Source organism: Chiloscyllium plagiosum, unplaced genomic scaffold (assembly GCF_037043375.1).
Source record: "Chiloscyllium plagiosum isolate Xiang-an unplaced genomic scaffold, Cpla_swu_hap1 HiC_scaffold_16, whole genome shotgun sequence".
Lineage (NCBI taxonomy): Eukaryota > Metazoa > Chordata > Chondrichthyes > Orectolobiformes > Hemiscylliidae > Chiloscyllium > Chiloscyllium plagiosum.
Window position 1 is genome coordinate 39,210,439 of NW_028270154.1, and position 25,275 is coordinate 39,235,713.

The 25,275-nt window shown below is 39.7% G+C and overlaps 1 protein-coding gene across 9 annotated transcripts in view; it reads right to left on the reverse strand.

The window, feature by feature from the left end:
* LOC122556611 (rho GTPase-activating protein 26-like) overlaps positions 1–25,275 on the reverse strand; it is a 304,349-nt gene that overhangs the window by 42,137 nt on the left and 236,937 nt on the right. For all 9 annotated transcript variants that reach the window (XM_087995295.1, XM_087995300.1, XM_087995299.1 and 6 more), the window contains exons 18-20: positions 24,200–24,359; positions 21,365–21,506; positions 1,963–2,119 (exon numbers count right to left, since the gene is read on the reverse strand). In XM_087995295.1, coding sequence (XP_087851421.1) covers positions 1,963–2,119; positions 21,365–21,506; positions 24,200–24,359 — 459 coding nt within the window. The remainder of the gene's footprint in view (positions 1–1,962; positions 2,120–21,364; positions 21,507–24,199; positions 24,360–25,275) is intronic.

A 25,275-nucleotide genomic window follows, 5' to 3' on the forward strand; every position in this document is an offset into this window, starting at 1 on the left:
CACAGAACAGATTGAATTTATTCAATAACTCGGTCTCCAATGTCAAGTCTTATTCATAGTACAGTACAAGAGAGATAAGCAAGGTAAATTCCATGGTTTTGAACCATATTCATCTTTTTCCCTCCCTTCAGCTATTTCTCAAGGATGAATGTGTTGCTGGAAAAGTACAGCAGGTCAGGCTGCATCTGAGGAGCAGGAAAATCGAAGTTTCAGGCAGAAGCCCTTCATCAGGAATGCAGCTGGGAGCTTCAGGGGTTGAGATATAAATAGGAGGGGAGTGCGGCTGAGGAGAAGGTAGCTGAAAGTGCAATAGGTGGACAGAGTTGGGGATGAAGGTGATAGGTTACAGGAGAGGGTGGAGCGGATAGCTGGGAATGAAGATTGACAGTTGGGATAGGTCTTGAGGGCGGTGCTGAGTTGAAAGGTTGGAACTGGGGTAAGGTGGGGAGAGGAGAAATGAGGAAACTGGTGAAGTCCACATTAATTGAAGGGTCCGCCTCAGGTCATCAATGTGGACTTCACCAGTTTCCTAATTTCCCCTCCCCACACCTCCCCAGTTCTAACCTTTCGACTCAGCACTGCCCTCAAGACCAGTCCCACCTGTCAATCTTCCTTCCCACCTATCCGCTCCACCCTCCCCTCCGACCTATCACCTTTACCTCCACCTCCATCCACCTATTGCACTCTCAGCTACCTTCTCCCCAGCCTCAACCCCTCCCATTTATCTCTCCACCCCGGAGGCTCCCAGCCTCATTCCTGACGAAGGGCTCCGGCCCGAAACTTAGATTTTCCTGCTCCTCGGATGCTACCTAACCTGCTGTGCTTTTCCAGCAACACACTCTCAACTCTGATCTCCAGCATCTGCAGACCTCACTGTCTCCTATTTCTCAAGGATTGCCACTCACCATATACTAGAGATACCAGAACCTTTGTAAATGAAAAGTGTAGGAGAAGAACATTATGATCTGCTGGGATACTGCAACATCATAATAAAAATATAATGGCACTGTGCGAAATGTGGGACTGGAACAAAATAAAGTACATTCAGAAAACTGAATTACAGTAAAAAAATGACAACATTAAGGGTATTGTGTTAGCTGCCTTTTACAGTAGGCAAAAGTGAGGACTGCAGATGCTGGAAACTAGAGTCAAGATTAGAGTGGTGCTGGAAAAGCACAGCAGGTCAGGCAGCATTAGAGGAGCAGGAAAATCGACGTTTTGGGCAAAAGCCCTTCATCAGGAATCTTTTAGAGTAAGTGCCCCTTTTCCGGATCCAGTGAATCCAAAAAGTGAATGGTAAGCAATGCATCCAATAGTGTCCATCTTACTATGATCCATTTAGAGTCATAGAGATGTACAGCATGGAAACAAACCCTTTGGTCAAACCCGTTCATACCGACCAGATATCCCAACCCAATCTAGTCCCACCTGCCAGCACCCGGCCCATATCCCTCCAAACCCTTCCTAATCAAATACCATCCAAATGCCTCTTAAATGTTGCAATTGTACCAGCTTCCACCACTTCTTCTGGCAGCTCATTCCATACACGTACCATCCTCTGTGTGTAAAAGTTGCCCCTTAGGTCCCTTCTATGTCTTTCCCCTTTCACCCTAAACCTATGCCCTCTAGTTCTGAACTCCCCTACCCTAGGGAAAAGACTTTGTCTATTTACCATATCCATTTTGCACTCAGTTCTACCCTATTGAGTCATTGAGCAGTTTTGTTCTATTTGTAACATAAAATGGGTACTCCAATCAAAACATTTGTAAAAAAGTTTAATTACAAATCTTTAATGAGTCCTGTAGCAAATTCTGAATCACCAGTGCAATTATCATGGATTTAGAAATATGCATAGTAGAAAAGATGTTAACTAATCCATAGAAGAGACATTCTTATTGCTCTATAGCTCTACGTTTTGTTTCACAGAAATCAGCAAATAATGTAAACTGCTGCTGTACTTACAGAGAATTGGGTCGTTCTAGTTTCACGGTAGAAGTTTCAGTGTCACAAGAGCCGAGGCTATGTACACTTTGTCGATGAGTTTTAGCATTCAATGAAGCGTTCACAGCAGCGATGACCACAGATTCAGTACTGGAGTTTGTAATGTTTTTCTGCTTCTCTGCCAAGAATAAAACATTTTTCTTTACATTTGATATATCTACCCAAGTGGCAAAATATTCCACAATCACTTTCCAACAAATGCTTTTACCAACAGTTATAAATGCAGTTTTACTGCTAAAAGATTAAATCAACTAGTTTCACCTTTACCTTGAAATTAAAATTTCATCATTTTAATATTATAACTTTGCACAAGTACTTCCCTTGAATTGACCAGTATTGCTGCATGCATGAATGGAATTGAAATTCCCAAAATTACTAGCTGAATATTCCACTGCCTTCAAAGGCAAGGACTGCACTTAAACATGCAGGACATCCACCCACTCTGCATCGTAGAGATGGTCTGGTGGTCCTTACATTAAATCCATATTCAAGAAAATACAAAGTCAGCATTTGGTAACCTCTGCTAAGAAAATTAGACATTCATTCATTTCCTTTCTGTTAGATTAGATTAGATTACTTACAGTGTGGAAACAGACCCTTCGGCCCAACAAGTCCACACCGCCCCGCCGAAGCACAACCCACCCATATCCCTACATTTACCCCTTACCTAACACTACGGGCAATTTAGCATGGCCAATTCACCTGACCTGCACATCTTTGGACTGTGGGAGGAAACCGGAGCACCCGGAGGAAACCCACGCAGACTCGGGGAGAACGTGCAAACTCCACACAGTCAGTCGCCTGAGGCGGGAATTGAACCCGGGTCTCTGGCGCTGTGAGACAGCAGTGCTAACCACTGTGCCACCGTGCTGCCCACAGATATGCTGTGTTAGAACATATATGTATTCAAACAAAATCAGATAAGATTTCACACATTCCCTGCAGAAGAGGGAAGAGTGCATGGTCCCTTTAAGGCATAAAGTACCTTTCTAAGCTTGGAAATTTAAACCAGAAAATGTCTGCAAGGAGCTGCAGATGTACAGACAGTTCTAACGTGGAAACATGTTACAATTGGCTGTGGATTGGAAAACCGTAGGCTTGTTTGTTATTATGGGAACTACCTTACATTGGCTAATTATTTTAGAACAAGCCCTTAGATACTAAAAACCTATTAAATTTAAACCAGAGGGTTTTGACTACCTGGAACCAATCCAATTGTTAAGGAATTAATTGACCGTCATGGGTATAAATAAGGGGACAATTGGACAGACAGGGGAGAGCAAACTGCCATTTGCTAACAGTTAAGAGCCCTCAGTTCTCAAGAGAAATTGGCTCTTACAGTCATCTATGTATCAGAGAAATCATCTAAATAATCCAAATAACATCGGTCCCAACATTGGAGAAGGCATTTTGGACAGAAGAAAATGACTGAGAAGACAGAGAAGAAAACACAAAGCTCCAGAGGATGGTGTCGCCTTAGCTGCAATTTCGAGAAACTAACTTCTATTGCTTTGATATATGCAGATATTAAGTGGGACTTGATTTTATTGAAACAGCATACCATTAGAATAGTTTATTAACGATAGCTAGTAATTAAAGGGGAATTGTTTGGTTTGTCAGTGGTTCTGTTAATTTGCTCATTGTTGGACTTACATAAATAAATTGTTACTTATTGATTATACAGTAAGTGAAAGAATTTCATTTAATTTACCAAGCCTTTGTAACAGATTGGGGGTCGAGAGGTAGGTTATTCTGTTTACCACACTTTTTTTTTAAAAACAGTGTATGAGGCAAGGCAAGGTGAGCCTAGCCTCTCTGGATGTTTCAGCGTTCGTTCTCAGAGAAGGAGGTTGACCCCTGATTCATAACAATAGGTACCAGATGAATCAAATCAATGCACTCTTCCAGGTCTCTTGTATGCAGTTGAAACAGGGAAGGTATCAGGAGAAGGGCAATGACAGTCTTGTTCCTCACTTTTGCAGGCATCCCTCATGGGACTCAGATTATGGCAGAAAACAACGTTGTGAATAAGAACTATCTTTGAGTGACATAATTTTAATATTACCACTAATACTACATTGCACTGTGTCAAAGCTTTAAGGCAGAGTACAGTGAACAGATATTTAGACTCCAAGCCAAAGCTTTTCTACATTCATTCAGGGAGTTTTGAGCAGAATCACCAGTTGTGGATATAGATGCTGATCACCTTGCCGTAGAATGACTTTCCAATTGTATTTTCTACTTGCAAAACTGTGGTTGGTCTGTGCTAACACATAGTGAGGCATATCTGCTTCCTAGTTAAGAACCATTGATGTGAATAATTACTTTTTTATGTGCATATTCCATCTGATATGAACAACCCTACAATGTCTTTATAGATGTAATTTGTCAGACCTTTCAATTGAAAGCTGTCACTTTGTGAAAGTTTGACACCAAACAATATTTGGTTCCATGGGAAAAGGAATTAAGGTGTCACACTGAATAAATAGCATTTACAATTTGCTTGACATTTGTACATATAGCAAACTATCTCATGTGGAAGGATTGAAGGTTTGATAGAATGAAAGCTGTCACGAAAACCTTAGTAGTCTCAATTTCTCCAGCAGGAGCTATATCAGATCTAAATTGTGTCTGAGAATCATAATGCCACAAACCATCTTTTTTTGTGAAGCAAATGTGGCAAGGATAAATCTCCTGTAGCAAGTTTACTCTGAAGGGTTGATAAATACAGGTCCAGATGTAGCAATAAGTGCCAATAAAACATTTCCAATATCAACGCACTCATATTGATACTCCCTCAATCTCACCATCTAAATCATGTAACAAATTCAGAACCCGCTAAAGAATTCTCTTCTTCATTGCTTTGGATGTTGCAATTTAAATATTAGCAGCATTCTGAAGATGAAACTGAGGTTTTGTTTTCCTTATTCATTCACGGGATGAGGGCATCGCTGGCGAGGCAGTCTTTATGGCCCATCCTAAATTGCTCAGAGGGCAGTTAAGAGTCAATCATATTGCTGTGGGTCTGGAGTCGCATGTAAGTCAGGTAAGGATGGCAGCTTCCTTCCCTAAAGGACATTAATGAACCAGATGGCTTTTCTGATCACCGACAATGGATTCATGGTCATCATTAGATTCTTAATTCCAGATTCTTATTGAATTCAAGTTCCACCTCTGGCAGGATTTGAACCTGGGTCCCCAGAACATTATCTAGATCTCTGGATTAACAGTCCAGTGATAATACCACAAGGTCATTGCCCCCCTCTTTAATGACATGTAAATTATAAATACTGAACCACCTTTCTATCACTGAAAAAATAACTTTAAAAGCTAAGTGTTATTCCCTTCATTTTCTGGCAAGATTCCATAATTTAAAAAAAATATAATACTTCAATTGCTACCTTAATCTAATGCAAAGTTGGGAAGAGTATTTGTGGATTTGAAGACAAGATGTTAGAATTTGATATTTATAAAATGATAGGGTGGGGGAAATAGTGTGTGGTCCCTTTAAAAGATTATGTATTTTTTCTGCTTAGTGATTGGAAAATGAGTGTATGGGCAGCAGCTATCCTGTTGCAGGTGCTTGAATTGGAACATTTGTATCAAAAGACTGCATTGTTAGTAGGCAAAGCAGCATTTTTACCTAGACAACAGATTTTTAAAGTTAGATAATTACTTTTAACCAAGCACTTGGAGATGAGGGACTAATTAAATTTAAATCTGATGATTTTGACAACCTAGAACCAATCCAATTGTTAACACATTAATAGGTCATCAAGGATATAAAGGAAGAGGGCATTTGAAAATTGCGAGAGAGCAAACTACCATCTGAAGGGATTAGCTCTCTCAGAGTAACCATCTCCCGACTAAAGGTACAGCAGCACTCTTAGCTAATACTCCTGACACCAAGAGGTGTTCCTGATGCAATAATTCTAAGGAGGAGTCATTCCTGAAAGAAGATCAACAGAGAAGACACAGAAAGGTCCAGAAGACATAGCCTAGCTGTAACTTCAAGAGACTATAGTCTATTGGTTTGTTGTATAAATGGGACTTGTATTTATTAGAACATTAAAAGTTTGTTGGATTTGGGAACTGTTAGTACTTAGAGGCGATTATTCAGTTTAATAATGTTTCTGCTAGTTTGTTCACTGTTGGAGTGAGATAAATAAATTGTTACTTTTTGATTATAGTGAGTGAAAGGATTTCATTTCATTTAACCACTCCTTTGTAACAGAGTGGGGGTTGAGAGGTAGGTTGTCACACTTCTCTTAACAGAGTATGAGGAGAGACAAGCCTCTCTGGGTGTTTCGGCTTTCGTTATCGGGGGGGGGATGTCAATTTCCTCTCATGTTAGATGACTAAAACCTGAGTGGCAGTCATTAGGATTTGCTGTCATTATGGACTAGGCCAGACCACTCAAAACATTGCGAAGCAGGCAGCCTAGACTTTGCGATTTGTTTCAGTAAGTGTACAGTGAAAATTACCCAGAGTAAGTTAGCGAGGTTGACTACCAGGTTTTAAAACAGACAAAAATGTATTCACAAAATTATGGAATGAAACACAAAGAACAGAATAAAGAATACTTACAGAACTCAATCTGTCCAAACTGGGCGGCACGGTGGCACAGTGGTTAGCACTGCTGCCTCACAGCGCCAGAGACCCGGGTTCAATTCCCGTCTCAGGCGACTGACTGTGTGAGTTTGCACATTCTCCCTGTGTCTGCGTGGGTTTCCTCCGGGTGCTCTGGTTTCCTCCCACAGTCCAAAGATGTGCAGGTCAGGTGAATTGGTCATGCTAAATTGCCCGTAGTGTTAGGTAAGGGGTAAATGTAGGGATATGGGTGGGTTGCGCTTCGGCGGGTCGGTGTGGACTTGTTGGGCCGAAGGGCCTGTTTCCACACTGTAATGTAATCTAATCTAATCTAGACTTAATTATGCTGTTCTGAATATGCACAACAGTCCCAATAAACAAACCCCTTAAACACAGAGAAAAAACGAAACAAAGGCTTACAGATCGAAGTTAGAAAGACAGAACGAGAGAGTTTAGCAGCCTGTTTCCACACAGCTTCTGCTGAACTGATTCAAACAAGACTTCAGTTTTTAGGACTGACCACTTCCCTTTCATTATACAGATTACCTCTAAAACATAAATGCTTTGGCCTAAAGTCTTATCTGTTTACATATAAACAAAAAGGCCTCTCAATAAACCCTTTCATCTCTGCACCAAACCAGTCGTTTAGGAGGCCTGACTGTTTTCGACCCCACTGAAAAACCAAGGACACAGTATCCTTTAGAAAAGGAACAGCTTTTAGAAAAATGGACTAGCTTTGTGACACCGTCTGAGATTACTTTTTCATGTGAATGACCACTCAGCTTGCTTGAAGATTTTGGTGTCCTTGGACAAACCGTACAGATGTATCTCACAGAATCGCTGCAGTGCAAATAGACAGCATCTGGTCCATAAGACTGCACTGATCCTCCAAACAGCATCCCACACAGACTCACCCACCCTAGCCTAACCCCAGAACCACACATTTTCTGTGGCTCATCCATCTATCTTGTACCTCCCTGGATACTTTGGGGCAATTTAGCATGGACAATCCACCTAACCTGCACATTTTTGGACTGCAGCAAGAAACTGGAACATCCATGCAGATTCGGGGAGAAAGTGCAAACTCCACAAAGCAGTCACCCAAGATTGGAATCGACCCTAAGTCCCTGGTGTTGTAATGCAGCAATGTTATCCACTAAACCACTGTGCTGCTGGATGAGAGATCACAGATTTGGAAGGGACTTTGATGATTTGATGCAGTACATCCCTTATTCAGTTTGCACTGCTGCCAATATGCTTTTGTGTGGAGGCAGTGAATGTTTTAGGTATTGGATGGGATGTCAAAAAAGCATGCTGCTTTGTCCTGGATGGTGACAAGCTTCTTCAGTGTTAGTGGAACTACACTCATCCAGACAAATGGAGACTATTCCATTACACTCCTGACTTCACTCTTGTAGATGGTGGCCAGACGTTGGAGTCAGGAGATGAGTTACTCACCATAGACTCCCAGACTCTTATCTGCACTTGTAGCCACAGTATTTATTTGGCTGCTCCAGTTCTGTTTCTCGTCAATAGTAATTCCCAGGATGTTCATAATGCGAGATTCAGCAAGGGTAACACCATTCAATGCCAAATGGAAATAGTTAGATTTTCTCTTGTTTGAGATGCTCATTACCCAGCAAAGGTTTCTCGCAATGTTTCTTGACACTTATCAGTCCAAGCCTGAACGCTGCCCAAATCTTGCAGTAGATTGACACGTACAGCTTCAGTACTGAGGAGTTACAGATAATGCTGAACACTGTGCAAGATCTCCATTTCTAACTTTATGATGGAGGAAAGGACATTGATGAATGAGCTAAAGATGGCTGGTTCTAGGATATTGTTCTGAGGAACTTTATAGTGAGGTCCTGTGACTGGAATTATTGCCCTCCAACAATCACAAGCATAATATTTTCGCCAGGCATTACTCAAACCTAGCATAACTTGTTTATATACCTGAATTGTCAATGCCTGTGGAACCTTAACTCAATTTGGTCCCTTTAAAAAAAAAGGAGTTCAAGAAAGAAATGCAATGTAACAATAGGTGTAAGAAAAGGTAAGCTTGAAGCAACATACATTAGTCCACCTAAATTTATTCTTCTCGTATACAAATATGTCTAGACTTGCTTTGGAAGAAAAGTGTTGTTCCATAATGCTGAATACCCATATAAATATTATAGAAGATATAGAGAACAGCAATGGAAATGATTCCAAGTTTGAGAATGAGGAAAGATTTACAAAATTCAATCCCTTTCTTCATATGGTGGTTAAGGGAGGACTTGTAGAATCACAGAATTATTACAGCACTAGGCCTGTTATGCCCCTTTAATCTCTATGTAAAACCTGCTCCGTTAAGCCAACTCCCTGTCTTCTTCCTGTGACACTCCAAAGATTTTTTTCTCTTCAAATAATTATTCAATTTTCTTTTGAAAGTCATTCAAGGCAGTGCATTTCAGAGCATAGCCATTTAGAGTATTTTTTTCTCACGTTACTCTAGTTCCTTTTTTAAATAACCTTAAATCAGTGTGTTCTGGTTCTTCATCCTTCAAACTGTGGAAAAATGTCTTCATACCTATTCTGTCCATATTCTTCATTATTTTAGAAACCTCAATCTTCTCTCCTCTCAATTTTCTTGTCTCCATGAACAGTCCCTGCTTCATCAATTTTTCATTATTAGTCTCTCTTCCCTAGAACAAGTCTCATAAATCTTTTCTGTGCTCTCTTCAATTCCTTTATACGCTACTTAAAACACAATATCCAGAATTAGACACAGTATTCAAATTGAGGTCAAACCAGTGTTTTGTAAAAAAGTCACCATAACATTCTTGCTTCTGTACTTAATGGCTTTAAAAAGGCAAATGTTGCTTCTCAGTCTTCTCCAAAGTCTTGAACAGACAGGGCACATATGCCTCTTCATAGGAACCCCATTTAGAATTGGCTTCTTTATTTTATATTGTGTTTCCTCCTTCTTCCTACCAAAACATACCACTTCACATTCTCGAAATTTCACCTGACATGTGTCTATGCATTCCACCAGCTTGATGGTGTCATTAACTTCCTCAAAGTTAACAGTGGCAATTTTTATGTTGTGCTTGTATGCCTACACATCACATCATTAATTTTGATCAAGAGTCACAGTGGTGCTAATAAAATCCAACAGTATATACCATGAGTTTCTCTTGCTTATCACTCACCAAACTTCCTATCCTTGCTGCCACAACCCCTTTTACTCAACTTGGCTTAAATTTTGCTGACAAGTCTTGATGTATACAAAAAATGGCTAAAATAAGGAATGCATTTAAAAATAAGACAAGACAAAAGCACAACCTAATGAAAAATAAATTCAAATATATTACACAAAAGAATTATTAGAATTTTGTGATTAATCTGGTAGACCACGTAGTAGCAACGTAAATTTATTCAGGTGTACAAGAAAATCTTCTGATTCAGTATGTGGATGTACCTCCTAAAGGAGGTGCAAAACTTGACCTAATTTTGAGAAATAAAGCAGGGCAGGTGACTGAGGTGTCAGTGGGGGAGCACTTTGGGGCCAGCGACCATAATTCTATTAATTTTAAAATAGTGATGGAAAAGGATAGACCTGATCTAAAAGTTGAAGTTCCAAATTAGAGGAAGGCTAATTTTGACGGTATTAGGCAAGAACTTTCAAAAGCTGATTGGGCGCAGATGTTCGTAGGTAAAAGGACGGCTGGAAAATGGGAAGCCTTCTGAAATTAGACGACAAGAGTCCAGAGAAAGTATATTTCTGTTAGGGTGAAAGGAAAGACTGGTAGGTATAGGGAATGCTGGATGACTAAAGAAATTGAGGTTTTGGTTAAGAAAAAGAAGGAAGTATATGTCAGGTATAGACAGGATTGCGCAAGTGAATCCTTAGAAGAGTATAAAGACAGTAGGAGTATACTTAAGAGGGAAATCAGGAGGGCAAAAAGGGGTCATGAGATAGCTTTGGCAAACACAGTAAAGGAGAATTCAAAGAGTTTTTACAAATACATTAAGGACAAAAGGGTAACTGGAGAGAGAATAGGGCCCCTCAAAGATCAACAAGGTGGCCTTTCTGTGGAGGCACAGGAGATGGGGGAAGATACTAAACGGGTATTCTGCTTCAGTATTTACCATAGAAAAGGAAGATATAGAATGTAGGGAAATAGATGGTGACATCTTGAAAAATGTCCTGATTACAGAGGAGGAAGTGCTGGATGTCTTGAAATGCATAGTAGTGGATAAATCCACAGCACCTGATTAGGTGTAACCCTGAACTCTGTGGGAAGCTAGGGAAGTGATTGCTGGGCCTCTTACTGAGATATTTGTATCATCGATAGTCACAGGTGAGGTGCCGGAAGACTGGAGGTTGGCTAATGTGGTGCCACTGTTTAAGAAAAGTGGTAAATACAAGCCAGGGAACTATAGACCAGCGAGAGCCTGATGTCGGTGGTGGGCAAGTTGTTGGAGGGAATCCTGAGGGACAGAATGTATATGTATTTGAAAAGGCAAGGATTGATCAGGGATAGTCAACATGGCTTTGTGCGTGGGAAATCATGTCTCACAAACCTGATTGAGTTTTTTGAAGAAGTAACAAAGAGGATTGATGAGGGCAGAATTGTGGACGTGATCTATACGGACTTCAGTAAGGCATTCAACAAGTTTCCCCATGGGAGACTGGTTAGCAAGGTTAGATCTCATGGAATACAGGGAGAACTAGCCATTTGGATACAGAACTGGCTCAAAGGTAAAAGACAGAAGATGGTGGTGGAGGGTTGTTTTCTCAGACTGGAGGCCTGTGACCAGTGGAGTGCCACAAGGATCGGTGCTGGATTTATATACCTTTATTTATTTATTTATACCTTTCTTCATTTATATAAATGATTTGAATGTGAGCATAATGGGTATAATTAGTAAGTTTTCAGAAGACACCAAAATTGGAGGTGGAATGAACAGCGAAGGTTATCTCAGATTACAACAGGATTTTGATCAGATGGGCTAATGGGCTGAGAAGTGGCAGACGGAGTTTAATTTAGATAAATGAGAAGTGTTGCATTTTGGGAAAGCAAATCTTAGCAGGACTTATACACTTAATGGTAAGGCCCTCGGGAGTGTTGTTGAACAAAGAGACCTTGGAGTTGAGGTTCATTGCTCCCTGAAAGGGAGTCGCAGGTAGATAGGATAGAGAAGGCGGCGTTTGGTATGCTTTCCGTTATTGGTCAGAATATGGAGTACAGGAGTTGGGAGGTCATGTTGCAGCTGTACAGGACAATGGTTAGGCCACTGTTGGAATATTGCGTGCAATTCTGGTCCCCTTCCTATTCGAGAGATGTTGTGAAACTTGAAAGTGTTCAGAAAAGATGTACGAGGATATTGCCGGGGTTGGAGGATTTGAGCTAGAGGGAGAGGTTGAATAGGCTAGGGCTGTTTTCGCTGGAGCGTCGGTGGCTGAGGGGTGACCTTATAGAAGTTTATAAAATCATGAGGGGCATGGATAGGATAAATAGACAAAGTCTTTTCCCTGGGGTTGGGGAGTCCAGAACTAGAGGGCATAGATTTAGTGTGAGAGGGGAAAGATATAAAAGAGACCTAAGGGGCAACTTTTTCCACGCAGAGGGTAGTACATGTATGGAATGAGCTGCCAGAGGAAGTGGAGGCGAGTACAACTGCAACCTTTGAAAGGCATCTGGATGGGTTTATGAATTGGAGGGGTTTGGAGGGATATGGGCCAGGTGCTGGCAGTTGGGACTAGATTGGGTTGGGATGTCTGGTCAGCATGAATGAATTGGACCGAAGGATCTGTTTCCTTGTTGTACATCTCTATGACTCTATACAAAACAAAGAAACATAGGAACGCAGAAGGAGGAGTAATCATTAGGAACTTCATTATTATCACACCCTCATTTTAGATCAAGGCTGATCATCTTTCTCCATGCCAATTTCCCACACTATCACCATATACTTGATGTAATTAGTATCGGAAATCTATCGATATCTGATTTGAATTATTCACTGACTGATCTTTCGCTTGAAGATTTACTATCCTCTGAATGAAGAAATTCTTTACCTCAAGATAAATGACTGGCCCTGTATTCTAAGACTGTGTCCCATAGTTCTAGATTTTAACAACCTTGCTGCATCAATCTGTCTAAATTCATTAAGAATTTTGTAAGTTTCAATAAGATCACCTCTCAAACTTACAGGCTTCCCAATTTCTTCTCATAGGATAGTGTAACTATCCCAGAAACTAACCAAGTAAACTTCCACTGCACTCCCTCCATGGAACGTTCATTCTTCCTTAGGTAAGAGGACCAAAACTTCACACAATATTGTAGGTGTGGTTTCACGAGGCTTCTATACAATTTAAGCAAGACATCTTTATTCCTGTAGTCAAATCCTTATGAGAAATATTAACATCCCACTTCTGTTTCTAATTGCTTGGTACCCCTTCATATTAGCTTTCAGTGACTCATAAACAAAGATACCCAAATCCCTTTGGGCACCGACACTTATCAATCTCTCATCATTTAAAAAATAATCTGCGCATCCATTCCTCCTACCATACACATCCATTTTATATTACATATGCTATGCTCTTGGGCACTCAATCTGTGTAAAGCCCCTTCTTTGCATCATTATAACAACACACTGGTGAATACCTAATGATATTATTGCTAGATTGTATCATAGCAGATGGTGGAATTTGAATTTTACAAAAATCTGGAATTAAGAGTCAAATAATGATGAAGAATACTTTGTCAATTGATGGAAAAATAATCTGGTTGACTAATGTCCTTCAGGGAAACAAATTGCTGTCCTTTCCTGGTCTGGTCTACATGTGACTCCAGACCTCAAGCAATGTGATTGACTCTGGACAAGTAGGAATGGGCAATAAAGCTGATACAGCCAGTGACATCCGCATTCTACGTGAATGATTGGGGGCAGAAAAGTCCCATTTAAACTTGTATCACCTTTAACTCCCAAATCAAAATCATTAAAACAGATTGTGAAGCTAGGATGCCAAACACTGATCTATTTGGTGCACAACTAGTCACAGCCTGTCAACCTGAGAATGTTGCATTTATTCTAATACTGCTTTCTATATTTGAAAACTATACTGGGAAAACGTGAATATTAGCAAAATAAAATTAGATGGGCAAAATTACTTTTTCTCATACTTTGTTTTTGTTATTCAATTGCTACATATTGTTATTCTCCTTCTTAAGAGAAGGAATTGAATTTTGGGGTGGGGTTCTATAGCATTGACAACTCTATTATAAAAAAACAAGGAGCTCTTCTTTATGATGGAGCCACAATAGTGAGATTCTAAAGTGGTATTTTACCCCAGGAAGCAAAAGATCAAAAGAAGATCCAAGCTTCACCAATTGTTTGCACGAAGGGTCTTCCCTTGTTACAACAGGCCGATACGACAACATGGAGGAAGTCAAATGAGAGATCAATTAATACTGTTGAAAGGTTATTTCTATAATTGTGGCTTGCTGATTAAAAGAGTATAACATGTTTTACCTCACTAATAGCAGATTGACCTACACAGGTTCAGAGCAGAAATAATGACTTTTTCAAAAACTGCTGATTATGGTTATATTCTGTAGCATCCATTTTGTAAATAAATGCATAAAGTGTAAGGAGCACTGTCCTTGATTTCTGTGGGATTTACAACGACATTCCAATTACAAGGTTGTTCTATAATAAAGCGAGTTTTATCAACGCAAATTCGCTGCAATGCGATTGACAAACTGAGGACACTGTTCATATAGTGCAAATTTTTATGACGTGTTGGCTGTAACATGATTAGAGCATGAACTCTTTAAGCGCTGTTTTTAAAGTTTGATTTTTCTGTAACACGGGGCTGCACAAGAATGCACCCATTGCATTATGAAAGAACTGACAGTTTGTATGTATTCCTGGCTTCTCGTAGATGACAAGCCTCCAGAATCTATGAAATCAGTTATTTCCCATTCCCAAAATATTGTACAGAATAATTGATAAAATATTTATCAACGTTGGAGCAAACATAGTTGTAGCATTTATTCCAAATATGCGATACCCAAACAAATCTTTGATGCACTAAAATATTTTGTTGGAAAGGGCAGCATGGTTTCATAGCAGTAAGAACTGTTGCCTCACAGCCCCAGGGATCTAGGTTTGATTGATGGGTTTCCTCCAGATACCTCCCCCAGTCAAAACGATGTGCAGATTAAGGTAAAATATGCCCTGTAATGTCCAGGGATGTGCAGGTTAGGTGGATTGGCCATGATAAAAACCCCATGTGGGGTTGTGGGTCTGGGTAGGATGCTCTTCAGCGGATTAGTGCAATCTCAATGGATCAAATGGCCCCTTCCTGCACTGTCGGGATTCTATGATCTTGTATGGAGAAAACATATTGTTTTGTCAATCATTGCAAAATGAAAAAAGACCTAATTGAAGCAATATTTAAAGACCTTATTGCAAGATTAGCATAAAAGAGGCACTCTCACTATAAAGTCAGGCAGTCATGGTTTTAAATGATCTCTAGGATTCAAGCATGCCATCCATGACAACACGTTAATACTCCACTAATTGGAGTGATGTATTGTTGGAAGAGCCATTTTCAAGTGAAATTTCAACTTAAGTCCTGTCTCTCAGTCAAGTTGCTTACATAGCAAGCAATTTCACTCAAAACGTATTAAATTGGTTGTGAGAATGTGAAACTCTACATGCACATACATTCTTTCTTAAAGGAAAGGAAAGTGCAACTGAATTCTACAATGATGATTAGTCCCTTCAAAGTTTTAGGTTTCAAGTTGGAATCTAAGCTTTGTGACTTTCTGGAAACATGACACTTTAAGCACAAATACTCACAGTTAAGAAAATCAAGTGTATAGTTAGTTGCACAAGAAGTCAACTGTAAAGACAACACTCACTAATTCCTTCGAAGCACAACTTGTACAAATAAAAGTGATTCTGAGATAATCTTTTAAAATTCAAATAAAGGTTACCAGTACCAGCAAAGTGATACCACAAGGACAAAAGACTACTTTATATTACTCCTAAATTTTAGTGTATTCAACAATTAAAAGAAATAAAAGGTGTTCACTGCAAGAGTATTAGAGTCATAAAGATGTACAGCATGGAAACAGACCCTTCGGTCCAACCCGTCCATGCCGACCAGATATCCCAACCCAATTTAGTCCCACCTGCCAGCACCCGGCCCATTTCCCTCCAAACCCTTCATCTTCATACACCCATCCAAATGTCTCTTAAATGTTGCAATTGTACCAGCCTTCACCACATCCTCTGGCAGCTCATTCCATACACGTACCACCCTCTGCGTGAAAAAGTTGCCCCTTAGGTCTCTTTTATATCTTTCCCCTCTCACACTAAACCTATGCCCTCTAGTTCTGGACTCCCTGACCCCAGGGAAAAGACTTTGTCTATTTACCCTATCCATGCCCCTCATAATTTTGTAAACCTCTATAAGGTCACCACTCAGCCTCCGACGCTCCAGGGAAAACAGCCCCAGCCTGTTCAGCCTCTCCCTATAGCTCAAATCCTCCAACCCTGACAACATCCTTGTAAATCTTTTCTGAACCCTTTCAAGTTTCACAACATCTTTCCGATAGGAAGGAGACCAGAATTGCAAGCAATATTCCAACAGTGGCCTAACCATTGTCCAGTGCAGCTGCAACATGACCTCCCAACTCCTGTACTCAATACGCTGACCAATAAAGGAAAGCATACCAAACACCTTCTTCACTATCCTATCTATCTGCGACTCCACTTTCAACGAGCTATGAACCTGCACTCCAAGGTCTCTTTGTTCAGCAACACTCCCTAGGACCTTACCATTAAGTGTATAAGTCTTGCTAAGATTTGCTTTCCCAAAATGCAGCACCTTGCATTTATCTGAATTAAACTCCATGTGCCACTTCTCAGCCCATTGGCCCATCTGGTCCAGATCCTGAGGTAATCTGAGGTAACCCTCTTCGCTGTACACTACACCTCCAATTTTGGTGTCATCTGCAAACTTACTAACTGTACCTCTTATGTTCGCATCCAAATCATTTATGTAAATGACAAAAGGTAAAGGGCCCAGCACCGATCCTTGTGTCACTCAACTGGTCACAGGCCTCCAGTCTGAAAAACAACCCTCCACCACCACCCTCTCTCTTCTACCTTTGAGCCAGTTCTGTATCCAAACGGTTAGTTCTCCCTGTATTCCATGAGATCTAACCTTGCTAATCAGTCTCCCATGGGGAACCTTGTTGAATGCCTTATTGAAGTCCATATAGATCACATCTACTGCTCTCATCAATCGTCTTTGTTACTTCTTCAAAAAACTCAATCAAGTTTGTGAGACATGATTTTCCACGCACAAAACCATGTTGACTATCCCTAATCAGTCCTTGCCTTTCCAAATACATGTACATCCTGTCCCTCAGGATTCCCTCCAACAACTTGCCCATCACCAAGGTCAGGCTCACTGGTCTATAGTTCCCTGGCTTGTCTTTACCGCCCTTCTTAAACAGTGGCACCACGTTTGCCAACCTCAGTCTTCCGACACCTCACCTGTGACTATCGATGATACAAATATCTCAGCAAGAGCCCCAACCAATCACCTCTCTAGCTTCCCACAGAGTTCTAGGGTACACCTGATCAGGTCCATAAGACCATAAGACATAGTAGCGGAAGTAAGGCCATTTGGCCCATCGAGTCCACTCCGCCATTCAATCATGGCTGATGGGCATTTCAACTCCACTTACCCGCATTCTCCCCGTAGCCCTTAATTCCTTGTGACATCAAGAATTTATCAATTTCTGCCTTGAAGACATTTAGCGTCCCAGCCTCCACTGCACTCTGTGGCAATGAATTCCACAGGCCCACCACTCTCTGGTTGAAGAAATGTCTCCGCATTTCTGTTCTGAATTTACCCCCTCTAATTCTAAGGCTGTGTCCACGGGTCCTAGTCTCCTCACCTAACGGAAACAATTTCCTAGCGTCCACCCTCTCCAAGCCATGTATTATCTTGTAACAAGGTCCTGGGGATTTTTTCACCTTTTACTGTTTCAAGATATCCAGCACTTCCTCCTCTGTAATCTGGACATTTTGCAAGATGTCACCATCTACTTCCCTACAGTCTGTATCTTCCATATCCTTTTCCACAGTAAATACTGATGCAAAATATTCATTTAGTACCTCCCCCATTTTCTGTGGCTCCATGCTGATCTTTGAGGGGCCCTATCCTCTCCCTAGTTACCCTTTTGTCCTTAATATATTTGTAAAAACACTTTGGATTCTCCTTAATTCTATTTGCCAAAGCTATCTCATGTCCCCTTTTGCCCTCCTGATTTCCCTCTTAAGTATACTCCTACTTTCTTTATACTCTTCTAAGGATTCACTCGATCTATCCTGTCTGTACCTGACATATGCTTCCTTCTTTTTCTTAACCAAACCCTCAGTTTCTTTAGTCATCCAGTATTCCCTATACCTACCAGCCTTCCCTTTCACCCTGACAGGAATATACTTTCTCAGGATTCTTGTTATCTCATTTCTGAAGGCTTCCCATTTTCCAGCTGTTCCTTTACCTGCGAACATCTGCCTCCAATCAGATTTGGAAAGTTCTTGCCTCACACTGTCAAAATTGGCCTTTCTCCAATTTAGAACTTCAACTTTTAGATCTGGTCTATCCTTTTCCATCACTATTTTAAAACGAATAGAATTATAGTCGCTGGCCCCAAAGTGCTCCCCCACTGACACCTCAGTCACCTGCCCTGCCTTATTTCCCAAGAGTAGCTCAAGTTTTGCACCTTCTCTAGTAGGTATATCCATATACTGAATCAGAAAATTGTCTTGTATACACTTAAGAAATTCCTCTCCATCTAAACCTTTAACACTATGGCAGTCCCAGTCGATGTTTGGGAAGTTAAAATCCCCGTACCATAACTACCCTTTTATTCTTACAGATAGCTGAGATCTCCTTACAAGTTTGTTCCTCAATTTCCCTCTAACTATTAGGGGGTCCATAATACAATCCCAATAAGGTGATCATCCCTTTCTTATTTTCAGTTCCACCCAAATAACTTCCCTGGATGTATTACCGGGAATATCCTCCCTCAGCACAGCTGTAATGCTATACCTTATCAAAAATGTCACTCCCCCTCCTCTCTTGCCTCCCTTTCTATCCTTCCTGTAGCATTTGTATCCTGGAACATTAAGCTGACAGTCCTGCCTATGCTGAGCCATGTTTCCGTAATTGCTATGATATCCCAATCCCATGTTCCTAACCATGCCCTGAGTTCATCTGCCTTCCCTGTTGGGCCCCTTGCATTAAAATAAATGCAGTTTAATTTATTAGTCCTACTTTGTCCCTGCCTGCCCTGACTGTTTGACTCACTTCTGTTCTCAGCTGTACCTGTCTCAGATCGATCTCTTTCCTCACTATCTCCCTGGGTCCCACCTCCACCTCCCCACACCCCCCACCTTACTAGTTTAAATCCTCCCAAGCAGTTCTAGCAAATTTCCCTGCCAGTATATTAGTCCCCTTCCAATTTAGGTGCAATCCGTCCTTCTTGTACGGGTCACTTCTACTCCAAAGGAGATTCCAATGATCCAAAAATGTGAATCCTCCTCCCAAACACCAGCCATGCATTCATCTGCTCTATCCTTCTATTCCTGCTCTCACTAGCTCGTAGCACTGGGAGTAATCCAGATATTACTACCCTAAAGGACCTCCTTTTTAAATTTCTGCCTAACTCTCTGTAATCTCCCTTCAGAGTCTCAACCTTTGCCGTTCTAATGTGAACAATGACTTCCTGCTGGCCCCTCTCCCCCGTGAGAACATTCTGCACCCTCTCTGAGACATCTGACAAGTACATATCACTGCAAAGGCCATTTTTGCTCCTTCACAATCTACAGACCCAAAAAATAACACCGTCTTATTCCTCTACAAACACTGCCCCAGGTTAAATTAATAGTTATGGCTTATATTTTAAGTTTAATCAAGAGACTTATCTCCAAAAACATATAATCAAGAAAAAATCCACTATATTCACTACTGCAGCCTTTCTCTTGGACAGACTTCAAACAATAATTAACTTATCTGATTCTGTGCTGTGAATGTCGCCTAACAGTTCCTCCAAGATTAGTTGTGAATTTCACTCTTTGTTAATTTTCCCAGATGCACTCCGATGTCCAGCGATACACTAATTCAAACAGCAAAGGCAGTAACTGCAGGTTCTCTCTCTCTCCCCTGCACTGTCCTCACCATGTGCTTCCTTTGTCTGCTCTTCTCCCTTTTAAACTGCTGTTGTTTTGACTTTTTTTTCCAAAGTTCCAAAACAAAACAACAACATATAAAACAGTAATTGCTGCTCCTGGAATTCGAGGAAATCACCTCCACAACCTAAAACCTCAAAAAATAAGAGCAGCTCTTACAGCCAGAAATTTTTCCTGTCCTCCATCTTGGATTACCCAGAATCATTTAACTTACAACATATTTCTTTTTCCAAACATCTGATAAAATTCTTTCTGGAAATATGCTTTAAATCGTCAAAAATATTTTGAAATGCAATTAATAATAAGAACCAAGACATATTCAGCTATATTTATTAATTGACTAGCAATTGGTTATTAATTGCTGCTCGGATTAAGTTACAGGATGTAATTTTCTTTATACAAGGTCAGTTGTACTACTCCAGTATTACACTTAACTCAAATTCTAATACTTCTAAATTTTAGTGCAAAACGCTTGAATTGTAACAAGCGGACTGTATTCTGCCCAACTGGAATGCTTTTCCTTTAAAGCGCAAAGCATGCTTTGTGATCACTTTAACAATATTTCCTCATAGGCACATTCTTAAGTCAACCAAAGTGACTTTTGCTCTAAATTGATAGCCAACAGTAAATTCTTAGATCTTCCTGAAGGTCAGAAACCAGCAAAATTGACTGACTTTCACTCTTTATCACAGGTTCAACACTCAAAGTGCAACAACTGAAGTGTGATGAATTCAGATACCTAGGGAATAGGAATGCTGAAAAAATGAAATTGATTTCCTGTTTGAACCTTTCAATGAAATATATATTCTTACATATATCATTGGGCAATGGGAGGGGGAAGGTGCTCGGAGGTTCGGAAGTGTGAAAGATCACAAGTGAAAGTTTTATATCTCAGTAGAATTACTGGTGTGTAGTAAATTATGTCACCTGCTTTATTAGCTATGCATATTCACAGTAAGAATGCAGCAAAATGGTGGCTGGCAGAAATTTAAAGACCCCAGGTCGCAAAGCTGAGTGATATTGAAATGCTCATGGTGGGCATCCCACGAACTCCAGTAGGCTATTTCTTATAATTCAGTGCGGTTACATGTAGGCAGTGACATAAGTTACATATTTGTATAAGGAGAAAAACATGAACTGTAATGGTGATCGTAGGTTTTTCTGCATCAGTTGAAATACGCATTGATTCAGCAGGGCATTTTTAAACTCAACAATGGCATAAAAGAATTGCATGGCTTCTTGTCTCAAAAATTGCAACTAAACAATCTCTTTATTGCATTAGGTAGAAGTTCCATAATTCCAATTTTAAACAGAGATTAACACGAAAATTAACAAATTAAATGAACAAGTAACTGTGTTTATGAATGTGCAAACTGCCAAATATTATAAATGGCTGTAGAACATTGCTGATGAAATATAACTGGGTATTTTATGAGTACAACAAAACAACAATAGTTATATATTAGTGAGTTTACAGCATAGATTTGTAGTTACTTACCATTTTCATTCGAATTTTCTGGAAACAGCATTAAAGGCCTCTGGCTACATAAGGGAGGCTTACATTCAAAACTCTTCCTCTGTGCAGAACTCAATGTTACATTTGGTTGAATTGTGGCAGTTTCTGGTACTATCTGAAAAATCTGTGAATGATATATGAAGAAAACATCATATACATCCTGAATTTAAATACTGGTCGCAATATGTTTTCTGGACATATCAGTGCTTGTAACAGCTCCGCCTACCATATCCCCAAACACACTCCTTTCCCTAATGGCAGTTGGCTCCACAAATACTAGTCATCACTCTTAAGCAGTCATCCTTCGCTGAAAGGCCTAGGCAGCATACAGTAAGACAAGAATTTCTATTCAACAGACGAGCAAAGCCCAACATGCCCTCATCCAATATTGCCACACACACGTTGCCAACAGCATTCATTGTACAGAAATGAGTGGCGAGGCCCTGTGGAGCATTTCTTCTCTAGTTTTGAAGGTCACTGAAAAGGAGTCTTGTCCTGCTCTCCTGCCCCTTCCCATCGTTGAAAACCAAACTAGTCTCCTTGGCAATCATTTAAATTGTAGAAGTTAGTTGCTATGCACTGATATTTGTCAATGTATTTAATTGTTTCTTGTTGCTTTGGTTAATCAAATTTCCATAAGGGACAGCAGCACAATACTAAGATATTAAATAATCTTGACAACTAATCTAATACTCTGGAGACAAGTTCAAATTTTACCAGTAGAACCTGGAAATTTAAATTCAATCAATTACTAATTCTGGAATAAAATACTCGTCCTCTAAAGCCACCAGATTACCAAGAACATTCATCTTCAGTGAAGGAAATTTACCATGTTTACCCGGTGTGAGCTAAACATGACTCCAGATCCACAGCAGCATTGTTTACTCTTAACTGCCCTCTGAATAGCCTACCAGCTAAGTTCAATGCATGTCTGTGTAACAACATCCCCCTTCTATCCTTGTCCTACCTAAATCTTTCCCAAAACCTATTATGTGTCTAATTTTTCCCAGTTCTAACTAAATGTCCCTGCCTTGAAACACTTATTCTGTGTCTCTCTCCACAGATGCTCCCTGACCAGTTATGTGTTTCCAATATTTTATGTTTTTATTTCAAATTTCCAGAATATGGAGTATTCTGTTTTACATTAATCATGCAAAGGACACAGGCATACAAGTTAAATTATGGGAACATCCGGTATTACAAGAGTATCCATTACTGGGCAAGTGATGGCTATACCAATGGGACAGTCAAAACCTAACTGCGCTGGAACCAGAGCTCTAGTAAGTCATATAACGAGGGAAGCACAGATTGGTACAACACTGAGTTTGGATGGATGAACCAAATCAAGAGGTGGAGTCAAAGCAGGAGACCAAAATAGTAATTGAGAAATGAAGGTCACAGAATGGTAGGAATGAAGTGAGAGAATAAATTTTAAAATATACTAACATTCAAGACTACACATTACAAAGATAGCAGCTAGACAAAAGGCTACGTATCTGAAAGCATATAGTATTGACAACATAAATAAATTGACAACACACACTGAATATATATAATCTGATAAACACTACGAAGAACTGGTCAGTAGAAAAACACTGCACTTGAAATGGTAATTCTGTTTCTCTAGCCATAGATGCTGCCAGACCTCTTGAGTTTTAGAATAGTCTCTGAATAAAAGGGTGCCAACTTAAGGCTGAGATGAGAAGGAATTTCTTCTCTCAGAGGCTTGAGTGTATTTGGAACTCCTTGCCACAGCAAGTTGTGGGGTCAGAATCCACAATATTTGGATATATAATATATATTTAAAGCTAAGACATAAATACTCTTGATCAGTAGGGGAATCAAGGTTTATGGGGAAAGGTAGGAATATAGACATGAGTGTCAGATTAGCCAATATTGCATGGTGGAGCAGGATTGAGTGGCTGAAAGACCTACTCGTGTTCCTATTTCTTATGGTCTTCTAGTCTTTCTCCAGCATTATGTTGGTTTCAAATTTTCAGCACTGCTGGAATTTGCTTTAATAGAAATTAAATGATTGAAATGTTACAATTTTAATGACAATACACAAACAGATAGATTTAGGGGACATTCATACACAAATGTTTGAAGGTGGCAGATTTGTAAAAGAGTAGTCAATAGATCATAAAAGATCCTCAGTAATATTAAAATTGTGTAGAATCCAAAAGCCAGGAAGTTAAACCAAACTTAAATAAGATATTAATTCAGTCTCAATTACAATGCTGTGTTCGAAACTGAGTATTAAACATAAACAAATCATGAAGTTTTGAAGAGAGTACAGAAATAATTGCTAAAATAATTTCAGGCATAATGAATTACAGTTATGTACGTAGGCTGGAGAAAAGGGATTGTTCTCCATTGAGCAGAGAAGGATAAGAGATTTCTTAATATCATGAAATGTTTAGACAGAGGAAATAAAGAGAAATCCTTCTTAAATAGTAGAAGGATTACTAATAAGAGAATGCAGATTTAAGATTAATTGGCAAGAACCAGAGATGACAAGAGATAAAACTTCTTATAACAGGTGGATTGGATTTAGAATGAACTCTCCAACGGGGTGGTGGGAACGTATCCAATTTCAAACTTTCAGAAGGGAAATTGGTAAATACAAAAGGATAAAATCACAGGCATATTGGAAAAGAGCCAAGTGTTGGGCCCAACAGGTCTGCCCTTAGAAAGCACTAGTACAGATATGATGGACCAAATGATCTATTTCTTGAAGTGCTATACTATTCTACAGTAAAGGACTATGAATATTTGCAAAACAGTGAATTTGAGCAAAGCATGTGAAACTCTTACCTGTTCATGGTTTTCTATTAGAATTTCAACAACTATATTCTGGAACTTGATATCCATGATTGCTGCTACAGTTTCCTCCTTTGGTCTAAGCAGAGTTGGTCCAAATACCACGCCCAAGTTTGCCACGGTCATCAGATTTTGTTTGTGGTTTTTGGACACCCTGGGCAACAAGAAAGAATGAACTCACTGACTGAAGACAGACCTACAAAATTATTCTAAAATATTGCAATTACTCAAAACAAAACAAAGCTACCAGCTCAGCTTCCTAAAACATAGATTAGCAAATTCTTGGAAAATGCCACTTTTGCACGTTATTAACTCGGTTACTGAGACTAGCTGCTGTACTCCAGTTGATCTCTACACATCTTTAAACAAGTCTAAGCTGCAGAAAAGTTCCTATAGTCAATATTTGATCCATTTGCTCTCTTTGGTATCTGTATCACAGACAACTGCCAATATGATTTAAGTATGAATTAGATAATAAAAATGAAAGTTATTAGCAGTCAAGTAAAAGCAAAATGCTGCAGATGCTGGAAATTTTAAATGAAAAAATAAATTATAAACTCAGTATATCTGGCAGAATCTATAGAGAGAAAGAAACAGAGCCAATGTTTCAAGTCTAATGTAATTTCTTCAGAGCACATTGTCATTTCAGACTCGAAACATTAGCTCTGTTTCTCTCTCCATAGATGCTGCCAAACCAAAGTTTCTTGTTTTAATGGGTGCTTTGTTTTTATTTCAAAGTTATTCCTATCTTAATTATGATTTAGCTATAAACAAATTAAAATTCAGATAAAAACGTGATAAAAGATTTTTGTGACATATTTATGGAATGAAGTATATATAAAACAAGGCAACATGAACATTGTCATTCTCAATAATCGCAGAGCCTTGGGGGAAGATGAAGCTATAGTGATCTGCAGCCTCAAGTGTCTGTGGATGATGCATCTTGACCCACCTGAAGATTCAATATTACAGAATCAAATTTTCAGCCAATCTGATCACAGTATGTAATATCAAGAAGCAGCCTAGCATATTAGTTTACATCTAAGGCCTTTGGCCCCAATGATTACTTA